General features: G+C 39.0%; 1 protein-coding gene across 3 annotated transcripts in view; it reads left to right on the plus strand.

The window, feature by feature from the left end:
* Faxc (failed axon connections homolog, metaxin like GST domain containing) overlaps positions 1-20,261 on the plus strand; it is a 64,480-nt gene that overhangs the window by 2,500 nt on the left and 41,719 nt on the right. For all 3 annotated transcript variants that reach the window (XM_074077893.1, XM_074077894.1, XM_020177366.2), the window contains 2 exons: positions 4,102-4,237; positions 15,544-15,740. In XM_074077893.1, coding sequence (XP_073933994.1) covers positions 4,102-4,237; positions 15,544-15,740 — 333 coding nt within the window. The remainder of the gene's footprint in view (positions 1-4,101; positions 4,238-15,543; positions 15,741-20,261) is intronic.

Here is a 20,261-nt window from a genome sequence, read left to right on the forward strand (position 1 = left end):
GGATCCTGAATCATGTGGTTCTCAGCATTTCTCCCGTTTGTGGAGGGAGTGAAGGCTTCCCAAGGCTGAATGCAAGCATGACTTAAATGACCTTGCAGAAATATTGGGGTGCTTAGAGCTCACTTTGCATTCCCTGTCAGGGGTGAACCCTGACACTGGTGAGCCCTTTGCTCATAGCTAGCTCCTTCCCTAGTTAGTGGACCAAAATGCCCAGTATTAGAGTACTCACTTCATTAAGGAGTTTTAAATCCTGTGTTTGTTCACTTTTGCTTCTTCACAAGAAGAATTGGTAACACTATTGCAATACAGACAATGAAAAGGGGCTACCCATTCTTGAGCACTTAGTAGGGACTCTGTTTTGTATATGTGGCTGCCTTTAGCCCTAACAACTATTACTTTGAGACTTGATCTCCATTTTGTAGCACAACTTGCCTAACATCACACAGTAAGGAAGAGGAGTAGGATTCAGATTCAAGTGTGAGAATGTGTGTTCCACATGGAATCTGCACTTTTTTAACACTGCCTCCTGGAAAGTGCCCATTCTGAAATGTTTTGTTGGGGGAAGCAGAAGAGGAGTGTGGAAGACAGGCCTGTGGTGGAGGCCCAATGTTCTGCCACCTTCTAAGGGCAGAAGGATGGGGGAAAAAGAGACTGGAGGGTCGAAGACAGACTTCAGAGGTTATAAAATAGAGACTTCTGCTTAGTGCCCAGTGGCTCACACCTGTAATCCTAGCTACTCAGGAGGCAGAGATAGAAGAATCATGGTTCAAAGCCAGCTCAGGCAAATAGTTCAAGAGACCCTATCTCAAAAAAAAAAAAAAAATCACAAAACAGGGCTGGTGGACTGGCTCAAGTGGTAAGAGTGCCTGCTACCAAAAAAAAAAAAAAAGATAGAGACTTCTATATAAGGAGAAATCTAAGTTTCAGTTGTTTATGTAGTTGAGGCAAAAAACAAAACAAAATCTGAAATGTGTGGGATGGAAGATACACCCTAAAATGACCACCCTAAGTTGACTGGTAATTGCAAAATTCTCCCCATTCTCTTTGGACCTTCTGCTGCACACACTTGACCTTAATCTGTGGCTATGTATCTGGAATGGAAAATAAAGTTGATAAATAGAATTATTTAAGAAGTCTAATTCATGAGTAGAACCAAAGCAGATATTTTCGAGTTTTATTTGTGGGGGGCGGTGCTCAACTGGGATGATACTTTGGGTTTTATCCATTCTTTTTCCACTATCATATTTTAAAACATTGTATTTTTAGACATTCGTTATTGTAACCCTCTAATTTATTTTCCATGAATAGAGATAGTCTGACAGCTATCTTAAATTTAATCAGGCATTTGGAGATTTGTTGTTTGTAAATTGAATGATCAAGCAATGTCTTCATTACCAGTGGCTCATTTGCACTTTTGGCACTCCAACTCAGCCTGTCCTAGAAAACTTACTTTGTGAACCAGAGCAGCCCATGGCTCCACATCTGGTCTCCACAAACTAACAACTGACTCATCAGCCATGCACAGAAGGCCCAGTCATCTGTGATCTCAATAGCTAAGGGAGTAGGAACTAGTTGGTACTCTGCAAGTTTTATCATATTCCAACCTCATGGTAAGGGCATTTTATAAAATACAGCTGTATAGGCAGCAACCCACTGGATCCTCTGATCATAAACTAAAGAGGTTTCTGACTTGTGGAAGGAGGGCTCTGGAGCCAGATCATCTGGATTTGAATTCAGATTCTGTGTTTAACCAGCCATGTCCCTTGGATATGATAGTAAGCTCTTAATTGCTTAATTTTCTCACTGTAAAATGGGGATAGTAATAGTAGCCCTGCTCATAGAGTTGATTTAATGTGTTAAGACATGTGAAATGCTCAGAACAGAGTTTCTCATTTTGTGCGCATTCAGTCAAGATAGCCTTTACCAGCTATCATGGGCAAATGGTTTGAGACAAACTGGCTGCATTAAAAAAAAAATAATTGGGGAATTGCCTATTTTGGTGTCTCTGAAGTGCTTCAGAGCTTAGAAACTGGAGTTACAGACTCAATCTTAAATTGATGTGCCTTGGGCAAATTACTTAACTTCTCTGAACGTTAGTTTCCTTGTCTACTGAAAATATAATTGGGCATGACGCTCTAAATTTAAACTACAACAATATCTGCTCTATAGTGTTATTGTTAGAATTCAATAAGCTAATATGCAGGATGTGTATAAAGCCAATGGCATATAATTGGCACATAATTAGAATTCATTATGACTTGGCCCAGATTAGCCACCAGAATTAGATCTTTCTGGCCAGTGGGGCAGGAGAGTTTGTATTTGTCTCCTCTCCTTCCGGTTCTTAAAATCTTGCCTCACTAATTTACATGAAAATACCACTTTGTGATATGAATTATTGTATTGTACATAATCAGTTAGTTAAATTGTGAAGTCTACAGCTCATCCCGTCTATAAATGTAGTCTGAGTGGGTTCTTTTTAAACATTTTTATTAGCATGCAATAGTTGTACAGGGAGTTTTGTTGTGACATTTTCATATATGCATACAGTGTACCCTAGTTTGGTTCATCCCTTCCAATTCTCCCTCTTCCCTCTCCCCCTCTGAGTGGGTTCTTGATTTTAATATCTGATCTACCACACTTCATCTAAAGGAAAGCTTTTATTTTTAGCAAAGATTGACAGGAAAAAAGCAAATATTTTTGCCCTTTGGACTTGAGCAGTATCTTTAGAATGAGCCACTCTGAGCTGTTTAAGTCGAATTGGTTTTGGGTGGTAAAAATCTCCAAGAGATTTTGCTTTACAGAATGGAGGTTCTGAAGTGAGTATCTATGTAGTGATGATAAAAAGTTTGTCTTTGATCAAGTAGAAATAGATGTATAATTAAACTAGGATCTATGGGAGGAAACCAAAAGTTTAGGAAGGGTCAGTAGAAAAGTGAAATTTATCTGACTGGAGCATAGCTAGGCAGAGTGAAAGATGGAAATTGGGAAAGGTTCCTAAGGGGCAGTATATGATTGGGGCATGTGGAGTGGGGAGATTTTGTAGCTTAAGGGAATGAGACCATATCTCTGGATGAGAATAAATTCCACTACTCTTATGTAATGCTTGGCAGCTCATTAAATGTTTGAGATATTGCCTAATGTAATCCACATGATAATAAATACAGAATTTGTACCGCCCTGACTCTCTGGGTGAAGGGAGGTAGAGAGATCTGGAGTGAGTTGGCCTGCAGGAAGCAGGGCTTATACTTGATCCCAAGTTTCCATACTTGGAATGCAGTATTTGTTCTACTGTGTGGTCAAAGAAAAAGGACACATGCCTTAGACAAAAAGGAGAAAAGCAGGATTACTAAAAACATATGGGAGTAGCCTCTGAAGGCAGAGAAGGGGAGGTAAGGGCACAGGCAGCTTAGAAGAGGGACCCGAGTGTTCAAAGTCTCAGATTCCCTGTAGATTTGGGTCATGGCACAGCAGATCTGCACTGTTAGTCCTGAGCCTTAATGATGGAGAATGTTTCACTTATAATCTAATGGCCAGGTGCATAGGCTCTGACAACCTGGTTCAGTCTAGATTCTGCTGTCTAGATTTACTAGTAACGTGTGACATTGGGCAGATTATCCTCTGTGCTCCAGTATCTTCATCTGTAAACCATGTGTGATAGTAGCACCTACTTTCTAAGGTTATTGTGCAGATTGAATGAGATAATACCTGTGAAACCCTCAGAACCAGGTGTGACACATAGTAAGCACAAAATACCATTTTTATCCATCCAACTTGTTCCTGGCAGGTAGAGATACAGCCTGCTAGAGAAGTGGTGGACCTGTTTCAGGAAATAGTCTTCCTGCCTGTAGGCTATAGTTAACAGAAGCAGGCTGATTTTTAGTTACTTTTCTGAGCCATTGGGGATATGCTGGTGTCAGAGTTTGTAAGGTCCTTTTGTGTTTTGATTAAATTTCCGTTCTTTAAGTACTGGGTGAGGTAAGTCTGGTAAGCCTTCTGACAAACATTTCTGCTTATTCACTGAGGACTGCAACCTCTCAAGACTTAAAGGAACAGAAGATACAACATGCAGATTGTTCTTTATTTATGTTTTGGTTTTGACAGGAAACAGCAAGAGCTTGACTCCAAAGATGCCATTATTTTGCATCAGTTTGCAAGACCTAACAATGGTGTTCCCAGTTTATCTCCTTTCTGTTTGAAAATGGAAACCTATTTAAGGATGGCTGACTTACCCTATCAGGTATTTGTTTACAAATATGTTTTATTCTTATGACATCAATATCAGTTAGAGGGGGAAATATTTAATGTCACATAAGTGGATGTCAGAGAAGGTGACATCTGAACGTAGCAGTGCCCAGGTCTTAGTAAGATAGAGACTTGATTCCAAAACTCTGGGCCTACTGCTTGCTGGGCGAGTGCTCTATCAGTTGAACCATGTCCCCAATCCCTGTTGATTTGTTAGGTCCATTTTAATGGTGGGTCATAAGACTTTTGAGGGAATCAGGGCTATAATATTTTCCGTCAACATAGAATATACTTTGATTGATAGTTTGGGTAGGCTATTGATAAGAGTGACAGTGCCACTGCCTGGTGGGTTTTTTTCCTTAGGTTTTCATTTATTGACAGCATTAAGTTTTATTCTTCATGAATCTGGGCTTAGAGGGCCCAGTAGGCACCAGGTAGGTTTTTGTCTATATTGTGAGCTTTTCCATGTTCTGTTCAAGTGGCTTTAAGGGAAGCACTTACTCATTTCAGCATTAAAAAAGGAACAGAAGAATGTATTTAAGGGTATCCATTTTCCTCTGAGGAATGCTTGAGCACAAATATGACACGCTGTGTTTTCAATGTCATTTAATTCTAGATATTTTTAAAGATTTCCTTTGTGCTTTTCTGTTTTAACCAAATTCTAGCCTTATGGATTATTTTCTTTCTTTCTTTTGTGGATTTTTTTTAAGCTTTGATTTTTGTGTTTGTAATTTTATGGTCAGAGAAGATAGTCTCTGTGATATTGATTCCTTGGAATTTACTGAGGTGTTAGCCTCAGTAAAATGGTTAAAATAATTAAATGATAACATCTGTGAGTATAGAGTACAAAGCTCTTTATATATCTACATGCTTGGACATGTTTAGTGCATTAGTTAGACCTGTATTTCTGCTGTTTTTTTGGAGGGGGGGGCGTTCTGCTTGTTTTACTAATTTCTGAAAGGAGTAATTAAAGATATTCAAGTGTATTTGTTGATTTATTTCCTGTCCTTCTATTAGCTCTTACTTCATATAATATTAATTATATACCTGAGGTTATATTGTTGGATAAATATAATATGAAAGAGCCCATCTTCTACTACTTTGTTTCTTCTTCCAATATATATTTTCCATCATTGTCTTTTATGATTATTTTAAATTTTGAATTCTGAAATGTCAGATATTAATATGGATTCTCCAGCTTTACTTTTTTTAAGACTTTTTATTGTTGTACTAGGGGTACATGGTGACATTTACACAAGCTGTTATAGGATATCATAGTTGAATTCACCGCTTCCATCATTCTTCTTGGTCCCCCCACCCCCTCCACCTTTCTTTTGGTTCATATTTGCTTGGGATATCTTCTCCATCTCTTTCTCTATCTTTTTGTGTATTTGTTTCTCATAAGCAATGTATTATTATGTTGAATCTGAGTGTCTTTTAATTGGTGAGTTTTACCCATTTATATTTGTAATGATTGTAGTATTAGGGCTTATTTTTAACATCTTATTTAATATTTTTGTCCTTACTATGCCTTCATTTCTTCCCTCAGTTCTTGCTTTCTAACAGACAGAGAAACATTTTTTCTTATCATTTCTTATCACAAGTTCTTATTTTCTTTTTTTGGTAATTGCTCTTAAGTCCCAAATTTGTGTTTGTTTTTTTGTATTCATTTGTTAAATTATTGACGTCTGTATTTGCCCTTCAGTAATACAAACACATTAGCAGTTCTTATGTACTTTGGATCTCTCCCTTTCTTCCCTGCCTTTATCCCAGTTGTGTTGCTATCATTTGGCATTTTAATTCTGGAATTTTGTAATCTTTTCCATTTTGGTTTGTTCTTCATAGATAACAAACTTTTCTAAGTTATTTGACTAGCCTTATTTCCATATATCTTATCCTACAGGATTTATTTATCTTTTTATTTGAGTAATTCTTTGATGAATATTTTCAGAGTAAACCTTTATCGTGGCAAACCTTTGGTACTTTGCATGCCTAGGAATACCTTTAGCAGAGCCTTAACGTTTGATAAGTCTGTGTTCATAGTTCTTTTCCTTCTGTGGTTTTTTTTATGTCTTTTTTACATTGGTGTTGCTATTGAGAAACTTGACCTTAATCTCACATTTCTTCTTTTCCTTTCTAAATTCTTTTAGAATTGGCTTTTAATAATGTTTTGTGGGACAACCTCTCTTGGGATTCCCTCCCAACTTTCTATCTCAATAAACTCACTTTACTGAAAAAAAATCTTTTGTGTGTGTGTGTGTTACTGGGTTTGAACTCAGACCCTTGTGCCACATCCCCAGCCCTTTTTTCCTCCAACTATATTTAAGGTAGGGTCTTGAATTTTTTTGGTCAGGGCCTTGAAGCCTGATTCCCCTACCTAGGCCTTCAACATGGCTGGGATCACAGGGGTGTGCTACCACGCCCACCTTTTTTTGTTTAATTTTTTGAGGCAGGTTCTCACATTGTAGCCTCAGTCCTCTTACCTTATCTTCTCACATACGTGCCACCACAACAAGCTTAATCTTCATATTCTTGAGTTTCACTATACTGTGCCTTACATTGGTCTTTATATATCCTCATTAGTTCTTTATAACCTCTTTTTATCTGGGGTCCTCCATTTCTCTTTTAGTTCTGGGAAAATTAATGACTAATTTTCTTAAAATGTGTCCTTTTCTTTTATATTTATTTACTTCCCCCTCTTCTTTCCTGTTCCCTATTATCTAGATATTAGAACCTCTGCTTTTACTTTCCTTATTGCCTTGTTCTATCTTTCACTTCTCTGCTTCCTGTCTCTGAGTTTCCATTGTACTTCTTTGTCCTATTTTTGCATTCATCATGTTATTTATCTCATCTGTTGTGTTCTTTATTTCAACTTTTGTCTTTTTTTCTTAATATTGCTCCATAGTTAGCATTCCTAATCTCCTCCTCCATCTCTTGGAGGATATCCGTTATACTAATTAAAAGTTTTTGGGGTGTCCCAATAACTGCTTCACATTGCACATGTTCAGTGTGTTACCTTTTTCTTGTGGTACTTGTGCTCCTCAGTGTCTAGTTGTTTGGGTTGAGAGCTCCTTTTTGCAGAGATCCCAGCTTCCCTGCCTGGGGAATTTATACTGAGCAAGGGTGAAAGCCTTGGCTATGATTTGTGTGCCTGAGAGGGAGTAGTCAGGAAAGAGAAGAGGTGAGCTCCAGATAGCATCCAAACACTGTGATGCATCCTTTCAGTTTGCTGGCACTCCTCCTGGATTTACTTTAGGCTCTTACAAAGGAGCAGCTTTGGGAGGAGGCAGCCTCCTCAGGTTGTAACAGACCAGCTGGTGGGCTGTATCCCCTCCAATACCTGACTCCATGTAGCCTCTGCTTTCTGAGCCAGGGTGGAAGAGGGGATGGGGCTGGCAGTGCTGGGACAAAGTGATAGACAGACACACTTTCAACTTGGTAAGTGCAGGCTATATGGAGGGGGGAGCACTGAATCTGGACTTCCAGTGGGGAGATCCAGGAGGACATGGAATGTTTGGGAATAGACAGGGAGTCTTTGTGACTAGACTGGAATGTAAGGGGTGGATCTGGAGAGAGAAGCAAGGAGGAGAGTGTGCAATGTAGCTAAACCAGCAGTGGAGAAGATAACAGTGAAAACAGACAAAGCTTGACTCATCTAAATGCATTGAGTCAGATTTAGAAGGTGATTGTTTAGCTTGGTGTTGGCAGCCATCACTGAAAGATGTGTGTCCCTGAGGTACTTAAATTAGAGGAAGAGATTATACCCAGCAGCCCCCTGTCCATTCCATCATCACTCTCACCTAGATCACTTCACTTAGTCATGACAGCCTTGGGACAATTAGGGTCCAAAACCTGGACTTTGTGCTTGACCATGAGTGGCTGCTTTCAAGATCTTGGGTGCTCTCCCACCCTTGATGAAATAATCTGCTGTTTGTGTGACTCCAGGGCTTTCTGCCCTTTCCTTTCTTTCCTGTAAGCTGCCAGTTGCTCTGTGATACCGACTTGTCTTTACCTGCAGCCTAAGTACCATTGCTCTTTGCCAGAGCAGCTGCTGTTAGTGACATAAGTGGGACCATAGGACTCATGCTCCTTGTGAAGTTGGAAATCTACTACACAGTGAGAAGGGGCATGCATACCCCTTCTAAAACTGTTTCCTCTTAAGTATGCTTTTTTTTTTTGTGGGATTGAGGTTTGAACTCAGTGCTTTGTGCTTAACAAGCAGGCACTCTACTGCTTGAGCCATGCCTCCAGTCCAAAATTATTATTATTTTTTTTTTGGTGGCACTGGGGTTTGAATTCAGGACCTCACACTTGCTAGGCAGGGGCTCTTACTGCTTAACTCACTCTGCCAGCCTTTAAGTATACTTTAAAAAAATAAAAGAATCATATAGGGTTGTTTTTGTCTTCTGTGAGATCTCTAACTGGAAAATAAATGGAAAGTATATTCATGGGTTTTCAAAGCCTAAGTCAAAGGAAAATGGTTCTGTGGTGCAAAAAGCAATGCTCTATGCTGGCTGAGGTTGTCCTGAGTACTATGCATTGGCAGCACATAGTTTTTTTTTTAATTCATATGTGCATACAATGTTTGGGTCATTTCTCTTCCTCCCCCCACCCCCTCCCTCTGCCCCCCACCCCCTCGCTACCTGGCAGAAACTATTTTGCCCTTATCTCTAATTTTGTTGAAGAGAGAGTATAAGCAATAATAGGAAGGAATAAGGGTTTTTGCTAGTTGAGATAAGGATAGTTATACATGGAGTTGACTCACATTGATTTCCTGTGCGTGTGTGTTACCTTCTAGGTTAATTCTTCTTGATCTAACCTTTTCTCTAGTTCCTGGTCCCCTTCTCCTATTTGCCTCAGTTGCTTTAAAGTATCTGCTTTAGTTTCTCTGTGTTGAGGGCAACAAATGCTATCTAGTTTTTTAGGTGTCTTACCTATCCTCATACCTTCCTTGTGTGTTCTCGCTTTATCATGTGATCAAAGTCCAATCCCCTTGTTGTATTTGCCCTTGATCTAATGTCTGCATATGAGGGAGAACATACGATTTTTGGTTTTTTGGGCCAGGCTAACCTCACTCAGAATGATGTTCTCCAATTCCATCCATTTACCAGCTAATGATAACATTTCGTTCTTCATGGCTGCATAAAATTCCATTGTGTATAAATACCACATTTTCTTAATCCATTTGTCAGTGGTGGGGCATCTTGGCTGTTTCCATATCTTGGCTATTGTGAATAGTGCCACAATAAACATGGGTGTGCAGGTGCCTCTGGAGTAACCTGTGTCACAGTGTTTTGGGTATATCCCTAAGAGTGGTATTGCTGGATCAAATGGTAGATCAATGTTTAGCTTTTTAAGTAGCCTCCAAATTTTTTTCCAGAGTGGTTGTACTAGTCTACATTCCCACCAGCAGTGTAAGAGGGTTCCTTTTTCCCTGCATCCTCGCCAATTGCTAATGATGGCTATTCTAACAGGGGTGAGGTGGAATCTTAGTGTGTTTTTAATTTGCATTTCCTTTATTGCTAGAGATGGTGAGCATTTTTTCATGTGTTTTTTGGCCATTTGAATTTCTTCTTTTGAGAAAGTTCTGTTTAGTTCACTTGCCCTTCTCTTTATTGGTTCATTAGTTTTGGGAGGCAGCACATAGATGTTGATGAAGCTGTGCCTCTGGAGAACCTGGAAGTGCTGGGGGAGCCCATTGCTTGACTGGTCAGAATGAAGGTGTTTGGTCATGGACCCAGGGAGCTCTACCCTCTGCCCCTTCTTTTCCCTGTGACATTTAAAAAAGATTAAAATTCCATGTTCCTAAGATCACAACTTTATATATGAAGCTTTTTAACATCTTTAATCTTAATGGGATGAGAATGAATATTTGATGATCACTAATAGGAAATTATGAGTTTTTTTTAAGCTTAATATATTGGATTATATATTTAAATCAACATATGAATATTGGTAGTTCAACTTTAAAAATCTTTTGTTTTGTAATATTTAGAGATTCCCAGGAAGTTGCAAAAAAATGCACAGGGAGATATGGCTAATTAAAAAAAAAACAAAACCAGGCCACTCGAGCCATGCCGACAGCTTAATGTATCTCCGCATTGTGTCTACAAAATGTGCTTAAATTATTTCATATTTAGCCAGTGGGAGATGTTTCATGATAGTCCCAGGGTACAGTGAATGTAACTGATAGCAGTTCAGCTGAAAGGTTGGGGGCTACCATAACAAGTCATAACCCCAAGGACACTGAAATCTCTCTTAGGCACTCAAATTCTTCATTTCAAGATGGTGGTGATGATGGTGGTGTTGGTTCATTAGTTAAAGGCATTCTGTCTCACACGTGCGTTTTCCCACTTACTCCTAGCAACTGTTATTATCCCCATTCTATAGATGAAGAAATTGAGGCCCGTGGAGGCTTGAGGGAGACACAGAAATATCCAAGATCATATATTGAATACATAATGGCACCAGATTTTAAAACCAAAGCCTATGCCTTTTGCTGCTGTGCTAATAATGTAGTGAACATTGAGCTGCCTTATTCTCACTTGGGTCAGACCTGCAGTGAGGAGCATCAGCTTGGAAAAAATCAATTCCAAAACTACTCAGTGGACTAGTCACACTAATTGCTTAAATAGCAATACAGCAGGAGTTCTCTAGTATATTTAAGGACGTTAAGAAAAATTAAGTATTTTAAATATATATATATATATATGTGTATATATATATGTGTATATATATGTAATCTTAATACAACCACATTCAGAAAAACTGAAATGTACTGGAAAGAAAAGATCACCTGCATTTATTTCACCCATAGTCTACCAATTACTTTGGACATTTTTGTGTTTCTCTTTACTATTTTTAAATTCATCTATTTTTACTTAGTAAGCAAAATATCACTTGTGATCATGAAAAACATGTAGACTTTTCATTTCCATAAACATTGATCACTAATTTTTTCCCTCTCTACTCTGATATTAGAAAATGGTCAACATAAATGTGTACTGAGAACCCAGAGCATAGCGTGGCCTAGAGGCCAATGTGTAAACCATTGTTCTGCATGGGAGAGGAATGTGTACTGTGCAGTGCAAAGCCTGAAGGAAGAACAAATAATGCTCTTACCTTGGTGAAAGAGTTCACTAAGACATGAACTTTGAACTGAATTTTTTAAGATGGATAGGACATCACAGAGGATGGGGGCAGGGATTCTTATAAAAGTTGGAGTGCACAGAGTAACTTGGCTGAATGTGGGCAGTTGAACCAGAAGACCAGAGGCTGACAGGTGGGCAGAGGCTAGATGGTGTGGCTCTAGATTGCTGTGTAAGGGAGGTTAGACTATGTTAAAGTCAACAGATAATGGCTTTTTGAGCACCAGAGTTCTCATTACAAAGAGTTGATGGCATATGGAGAATAGATTGCATCTAACATGAGCAGAGTCCAGAGAATGTATTAAGGAGATACGGGTAGTTATGAAGAGAAATCTGCTATGTCGTTTGGCAAATTTACATCTTTGGCATACAAATTATAAGAAGGTGAGATGCAGTTAGTAACTTTTAGAGGTATCATGGATAGTATCCATGATGATTTCTAAGGGTGCCATGCATGGTTGTGCATGTTGCTTGCAGCACAGTAAGTATCTGGCCAAAAATTGAGGTTGACATCTTGACGCAGTTCTACTTGCCAAGCTGTGAACCTTGGCATGGACTACCTCTACCCAGAGGAGATTCCCTTTTCTAAATTACACAAAGCCAACATGGCCAGTAACCCCACTACTTCTTACCCTTTCCCAGGGTAAGGCCTGCTTTCTTTGGTTATAATAAGCAAGGAGGTAAAGTATCAAGACCCTAAGGCATAGCAAGCTGTCAAAGTCTCTGCTAGTCTACTAGACAGTGGTGAGCAACACTTAGCTAGTACTTGCTCTGCTTTTCAGCCTTCCCCAAATGTGGTAATTGCTACCATTCGGAGACGCCCAGGACCCTGAAGCAGAGCCTAATTCCGTCCTGAGCACAAATGAGTGGCTGCCTTTAAAGGGCATCATAATCTTGTTATCATAGCCCGGTTTTCTCACTCAAGGCTAATTTGGTAGTCAAGCTTACATTAGTACATGATATAGAAGAAGCATAATTCCTAGAGGCCAACAGACTTATCTAAGAAATTTTGTAGTATTCCATTTTTATCTCTGGGGTAATATGTGCTATTTGGCTTTGGGGGAAAAGCACACACAGAAATCCTGACATGATTTAAGCAAGAACAACTTAAATGGTAGTCACCTTTGCTAATCCCATTGTTTTTCCACAGAAGCAGTAGTTGTTCTTTTAATCTCTCTGCAAACATTAGGGTTTCAAGTCTAAATGTGATATTTGGCCAGTAGTCTTCTAGAATGAACCCTCATAGTTTTTGTCCTAATACTTCTTGGTAGAGAGGTATCTTCTTGTTTAAGTCCTCATACAAATGGTTCAGTAATTTAAATTTTGTTTCTCTTGGAAGTAAAATGGGCAAGTGTTTGCCTTTAGAGCAGGGATTGGCAAATGATAGCCTGCAGGCCAAATCAGGCCTGTGAGTGAAGAATTTCTACATTTTTAAATAGTTGGGGAGAAAATGTCGAAAGAAAACAATATTTTGTATCACATGAAATTTAAATTTCAGTACCCTCAATAACTTCAGTGAAACGGTCATGCTCATTCACTTGGATATCATCAGTGGTTGCTCTCCTGCTTCAACTGCAGTGTTGAGTTATTGCAATAGAAGCCATGTGGTCTGCTTGAAATATTCACTACCTGGCCCTCTATGGACAAAGTCTTCTGACCTCTACTCTAGAGAAACAGTTTAAAGGCATACAGGATTGATACATCCAGAAGTTTATCTAATGTTGTCTTCTTTGAAAAACAAAACAAAACAAAACCCTACAACTTGCCAGGGGTGGTGGCGATGCTATAATTTTAGCTACTCGGGGAGATTGGGAGAATTGAGGTTTGAAGCCAAATGGGAAAAAAGTGAGACTCCATCTCAAAAAAATAAACAGAGAGTGGTGACAATACAGCTACAGGGAGGCATAGGTAGGAAGATCATGGTCCAAGACCAGCCTCAGACAAAAACATGAGACCTTATCCAACAAGTAACTAAAGCAAAAAGGGCTTGGGGGCATGGCTCAAGGCTCAAGTGTTAAAGCCTAGCAAGTATAAGTCCCTGAATTCAAATCCAAATAACCCCTACAATTTTATTGAGATATAATTGACATGTATCAAACTGTGCACATTTCAAGTATATAATTTGATAAATTTTGATCTAGATAAATACTCATGAAGCTTTTATTGTAATCAAGATCTTCCTTTTTTCCCTTCCTGTCCCACATTGTCCCCAACAAACACTGATTAGTTTGTATTTTCTAAAAATAAAATCTATGGAAGGTACTCTTTTTTTAATCTTAATTTTACTCAGCAAAATTATATTTTGAAACTTATCCATGTTGTATGTATCAATAGTATTCCCTTTTTAAAAAAAACTGAGTAGCATTTCATTGTAAGGGTATGTTACATTAGTTCATTACCTCATCATGGGCATTTTTTTCTGTTTCTGATTATTGCAAATAAATATATGAACTTTTGTGTACTAGTCTTTGCATGGACATAAGCTTTCTTGTTTCTTGAGTAAATGCTTAGGGATGAAATGGTTTCATTATAAGGCAGGTAGGTATGAACTTTTTAAGAAACTTTCAGAGGGTTTTTTTATTTTTTGGCAGCATTGGGGTTTGAATTCAGGGCCTTGGACTTGCAAGGCAGGTGCTCTTTTTAAAATTTTATTTTTATTGTTGTGCTGACTGGGGGTACATTGTGCCTTTTACAAATGTTCTTACAATATATCAACTATGTTATACTTGAATTCACCCCCTCTACCATTCTCCTTTATCTTTCCCTCCCCCTATGGGAGAAATAGTTTCAATAGGTATCTTTTTTCCACTTTTCCTTTTACATTCATGTGTATACAGTAATTAGGCAGAGGCTCTTATTGCTTGAGCTACTTCATCAGCTTCAAATTGGTTGTACCACATAACATTCCCACCAGCAACATCTTAGAGTACCAGATCTTTCATAGGAGTCAGTATTTGCTGTTACCTAACAGTGTCTGTACTGTCTGTTTGTATGAAGTATGAAGAGTTCGTAATAATCTAATTAATTTAGGCTTGGTGGACAGCAAAAAAACTGACTCAGTTTTAGCAACCTACTTGGGGTCAGAATGACCTAAAAAAGTGATTGAAAACCTGGAATTATTACCATAGACTCCCCTCTCATCAATTTGGTTATGATCTTGACTTTTTACACCGCAGAGGGCACCTGTCACTGTGTAATTGGAAGTGTCGATAAGGTATGTGACCCCAGCCCCTCACTCTGTGCTGAGACACTATAAGTTTCTACCATGTGAACAAATCAAAGGAAAACTTGTAAAAAGTTTGTTAAAAAAAAAAAAACAAAGAGTCAGGGCACTATCACTAAGACTCTGAACCAGAGGTCTGGACCACAGCCTAGGAACCTGCATGTTTTTAAGCATAAATTGTACAAAGGGGTTTCATTGTGATATTTCCATATGTACATATAATGTGCTTTGATCAAATTCTCTTTCTTCATTACTCTTTCTGCTCTCCCCCCTCCCTTTTTTTTTTTTTTTACAATTTTTAAGGGATTATTCTGTTTTCATAATACATATAGTGGGAACCTACATTTTTAAGAGGCACTGTAATCAAGTCTGTCATACATGCTTTGCTCCACCCCAGTGTTACAATTTTGGGATGACTTAGGTTCGGTGTGATGGAATTAGCTTTATTTGAGTATAACATACTGACTTCACGTGAGGTCTTTGGTTAGTAGCCTAGTTGGTATAAGTTTCCTCATGACTCATCTTTACTTATTTATAGTTTTTGGTAACTTATACATTATAGCTAGACTGACCACTACCAGGACCATTTCAACCATTTCAAGCCCTTTCTCTTCCCCTCCTTCTCCTGCAGGGTCTTTCTTTTTTTTCTTTTTCTGTTTTCCTTCAATAAGCCTGAGTCCAGAGTCCATGATTGAATCTATGGGACTAAGCTGATACCTTAATGTAAAGTAGATTTTTTGTTTTTGTTTTTTTTTGTTGCTTTTTTTTCTTCTAGAGTAGCCATTTATTGTGTTAAACAGTTCATATGCCTCTGTCATTCACTTGGACAGGCACTATCATGTATAAGGTTGGAATATTCTTTTCTGTTCATGATACAGTGAAATTTAAATATAATGTTGTTTTCTCTTTTTAAAAACACACCCTGTTTAGAACTATTTTGGTGGAAAACTCTCTGCTCAAGGGAAAATGCCTTGGATTGAATATAATAATGAAAAAGTTTCTGGCACAGAATTTATAATTGATTTTCTGGAAGAGAAACTTGGAGTGAATTTAAACAAAAACCTTGGCCCTCATGAAAGAGCCGTGTCCCGAGCAGTGACCAAGATGGTGGAGGAGCACTTCTACTGGTGAGTCCCCACGATGTGTCCCCCTCCTTTCAGAGTAAGCCCAAGTTTTATATCATCTTTAAGGTACTCCTCCCACCTCCTCATAAGTTTCCCGTTAACAGTTTGGGATGAGAAATCTGACTGACTTAGGGTTAAAGTTACGATTGTGGTTCCTAGGTATCTAGATTAGTGGTTAAAGGTATTTCCTGTAGATGTCCAGCTAGTTAATATTTTTGTAGATACCTGTCACAACTACTTAACTCTGCCATTTTATCACTAAAGCAGCCATAGACAGTGGGTCAGTGAATAAGCATGACTATGGTTTGTTAAAACTTTATTATGGGCATTGAAATATGAACTTCACTTAATATAACATAGCCTTTTGATTTCTTTCCAACTGTTTAAATATGTAAAACCGTCACAAGCCTGTGCCCTGCGGTTTGCTGGCCCTTGATCTACACTGGAACTCAACAAGGTTGGGCTTGGGACTCTTCACTAATGCAAACTGTGAGGAGGGAATGACAAACTAAATCAAGATAGAATTCCTAGGTGAAATAAGCTGCACAACCTTTATGAAATTACTGTCAGTTTTCCTTAGGTAATAAGACATCTCTGTGTTCTAGAGTAAAGCGTACATGTCTACAGCTTCTCTGTTCTGATTTTCTACCACTTAGTTTGTATTCCCCATGTGTGAAACATCACACAAGTTGCCCTGTTCTGCTTGCCATGGCCTTGAACTGGCTGCCCTTCCATGTGAGTGAAACATGTCTGGATCTTCTTACTTTGTGAACTCATTGCTGTCTCTCTCTTCCATTCATTTGCTGACATGTTGCCCTTTTCTCTACATCCCTATAAATGAGAGAAAGTTTATCCCTGAGTTCTAAAGTTTGTCTTGTCCCAAAGATTTAATTAAGAATTGTTAAGTCTACTTTTTTCACATTCATTGTTACTTCCGGACCAGATGCTGTCCTTGCAGCTTTTACTGAGAGATACCCTCTGTGTGGGGCTAATTGTAGAAGATTCTTTCTCCTCATCTCCCTAATTCATCCACTCTGCTTTCTTTCTAAATGGAAAACTTCCATTTCTGTTTGAGATTTTAAGTAAGATTTTAAGATTTTTCTCTTCCTACTTTGGGTTCTTGCTCAGTTTATCCTAAGTCTGACTTGCACTCCACTTCCTCTTGCCCCTCATTGTGGAGATGAAGGAGTACTGAGGTAGAAGGGACCTCAGGCAAGGGTGGAAACAGTGCGTACAAATCAGTGTGGAAGAGATCAGACTGTTTGGAAGGAACCTGGCTGTTTTCCATATAACACTGATGAACTGCTGGGGCTCTGCTTTCTGTGCAGACCAAAATGCATGACTGCCTATGACTTTCTTGGCTTCAGGGAAAAAGCTAAGGGACAGAGCCCATCTCACTTGATAGCCAAGTTCCAGACCCAACTCTGCAGTGATAGAGGGAAATAGAGAGCCCATACAGGGTCACGCTGACTCTCATACCTTCTTTTGACAGATAGGCATTGTAAGTTTCCTGAGAAGCTGAAGGTCCTACATTTTAGTTGGTACTTTGGCTAGAACTTCTAGATTTCTGTACTGGCTCAGAAAATGTATATTTTGGATAGAAAATTTCTCATTCAGCAGAATTCCCAGCTTCCTCATGTCAGTTTGCTGGGGATGCATGCACCACTTTATGTGACTTTACTCCCCGGTACAAAGTTCACAGACTGCATCCCCACTCCATCTTTTTGTTCACCAGCCCTCAGCTAGTGAGGGAAGGCAAGCTTGGATGTGAATGGAGAGAAGGAAGCAGCAGGTGTACCTTGATATGGAAGGATCTTTTTTAGTGGTGGTTGGAGAGTTTTGGGGTTTGAATTTAGGGCTTTGTTCTTGTTAGGCACACTCTCTATCACTTGAGCCATGCCCCAGCCCAGGGAACCATCTTAATTTTATGGATCATAAACTTCCAAGTGCTTGATTTGCTTGGGTTATATATAGACTCCTCTAAGGATAATTTTATTTCTTGATTCACTTTTTAATTAGAAAAATACTTTTTGGGGGTTGGCTTTTGTAGTGGACATAGGAAGAAAGCTCTTGATGGAGATTCAGATATCCAGTCAACTTTCAAAATAGCATTTCTAATTCCTCCAATTCCCTTTTCTCTTTACTAGAAGGAGAAAACCAAACCTTTCTCTGTTTCTTAAAGTTCCCAAGCCTTTAGCTAACACCTTGCTTTGGGGAGACCCTGAAGAGACTTTTCTGAGAACTCTAAGTACCAATTCAGAAAAGAACCACTCCCCCACCTCCACAAGAAAGTGCCTCAGGCAGAGAGTCCCCGGGCATTCTTCCCTCAGGCCCCTCTCTTACTCCCTATCGGCCCCTTTCTTACTCCCCACCTCCATTCTGGTCCAGGAGACCACACGCTTTTATGGAAGTCAGGCCTGACACCTCTGTGATCTTAATATGAGAGAGAATTAGTTTTCTGTGAGATCGTGTTACATTTTACAAACGTTGGATGTCTGGACTGTGTGTGTCTGTACTCACAGAGGTGAGGAGGAAGTTCAGTAAACCCACTGTTTACCTCAATTGTTTAATGATCTGGAGATTTTAGATATATTTTATTTTGACCCAAAATCTTAAAAATACTTCAGGTATATTTTTCTGAAAAGGCAAGAGCGATGTAAAGCTGCCATTATTATGTAATGTCATAATTTTGAAACTGTTCTAGGTCTGTTCAAATAAGCACACTCAGCTATAAAGTAGTTTTCTTGCATTTGAAATCTATACTCCTTACAGTACAGTCCCACTGTACCGTAAAAGCTGTAATTGAAGACAAAGAGGACTTTTTTCTTAACTCCTTTGTTCTGCTGAATGCTTAAGTTAGGTCCAATGCAGGGGAGCTGGTATAAAGCGATGTCTAAGAGGCAGGGGATCAAATTACTGGAATGAAATTGATTTTGGGTAATATTCTACAGCTTCTTTGGTGGCACGTGCTGCTTCCTTGTAGACACTGGTGAATGCCTTAAGATATCTCAACCCCATTGAGAAGTGTGCAGAGTGTCACTGGTTACACTATCTAGTCATAACATTTTCATCCATAAAAACATAGGCTTTAGAACAGTGAATTCAAATTTGCTTCTTGGTTGGCCATTATTTTAAAATTTTGACCTGGCATTTTTCTTTTGGTGCTGGGGACTGAACCTAAAACCTTGCACATACTAGGTAAGTGCTCTAGCAGTGAGCCACATCTCCAGCCTGAGCTTGACTTTTGATACAGTTTCATGACTGAAGGTAACAGGGTGCTCTCAGAGATGGTTTATCCAAGGAGATCTGTTTTAAAAGCCAGGACATATGCTCTGATTCCAACTCAATTGATGTGTTCTCATTCTTTTTCCTACCCAGTTTTAGCTATAGTCAGGCTCTGTTTGGAAGAACTAGTCTAAGGTTTGTGAAACTTGGTGAAATTACAGAAACACATCTTATATTCCTATATCCTCTAGCAGAGAAAGGCACCCACATGGAGAAAGGCATTCTTATGAGTTGGAAGACCTTATTCTGACACTCAGTAGCTTCCATGGTTTGCAGTTTTCCATATATAAATATTTGTTCTACCATAGGCCTTGCATCATGTCAGGTTATACTAAGAGATATCTTTAGGTCTCAGATATAGCTAGCAAGTACAAGGCCCTAAAATTGACTGCCTAATACAGCAAAACAAAAACTAACAAATAAACAACAACAACCAAAAGCCAGCACAAACCAGAGTTCTCTTCATTAGAACACTGGGGACAGCATTTCTTTGCCTGTTTTCTTGGTCTTTAAAATGTTTGAGCAAGCTTTATTCTTCTGTTCTAAAATAATTTAAAAAATTCCTTGACCCCATTTTTGCAGAAGAGATTAGATGTATTATTGTGATAAGGAAAATGATTGTCTCAAATTCCTGAAATAGGTTCTCAGATGATAAATTACTTTAATTGCTTAGCTTAGTCCACTTTCCAAAATGGCCTTTCATGCCCTGTCCAGTTAATAATTCATGATTCCCTGTGCAGTGGGCTTCCTCCCTGTGGAGAAGGAGGAGCCATAAAGCCCCGAAGAGAAGAGTGACAGCCCTTTCTTCATCCTTCCTAGCACTTCTCTCTCCATTTTTCTACTTAAGTATGTCATCCATTAGAAACACTACTTAGCAGTAGTTGACTCAGATCAGAGAAAAGCTGTTTTTTTTTCATTAAATCGATAATTCATTTTTCAGCAAAGGAAATGAATGACCATCAGTAGCCAGGCACTGTGTCCCTATCCTCAAGTGCCTTACAGGCTGAAGGAAGACATGAAATCTTATTATGGTCATTGCTGGGGACAGTATGACAGATCAGCTTTTTTGGGGTGGTACTGGGGTTTGAATGTAGGACCTTGTGCTTACTAGGCAAGCATTTGAGCTATGCACCCAACCCTGAGGGGAGAATGTAAAGAATAGAGGGAAGGCAGCAAGTACCTGCTGGAGAGATGAGGGAAGGCGTCCCAAAGGAGGCAGTCTAGGGACAAGTGGAGTAG

This window comes from Castor canadensis, chromosome 1 (genome assembly GCF_047511655.1).
Source record: "Castor canadensis chromosome 1, mCasCan1.hap1v2, whole genome shotgun sequence".
Taxonomy (NCBI): Eukaryota; Metazoa; Chordata; class Mammalia; order Rodentia; family Castoridae; genus Castor; species Castor canadensis.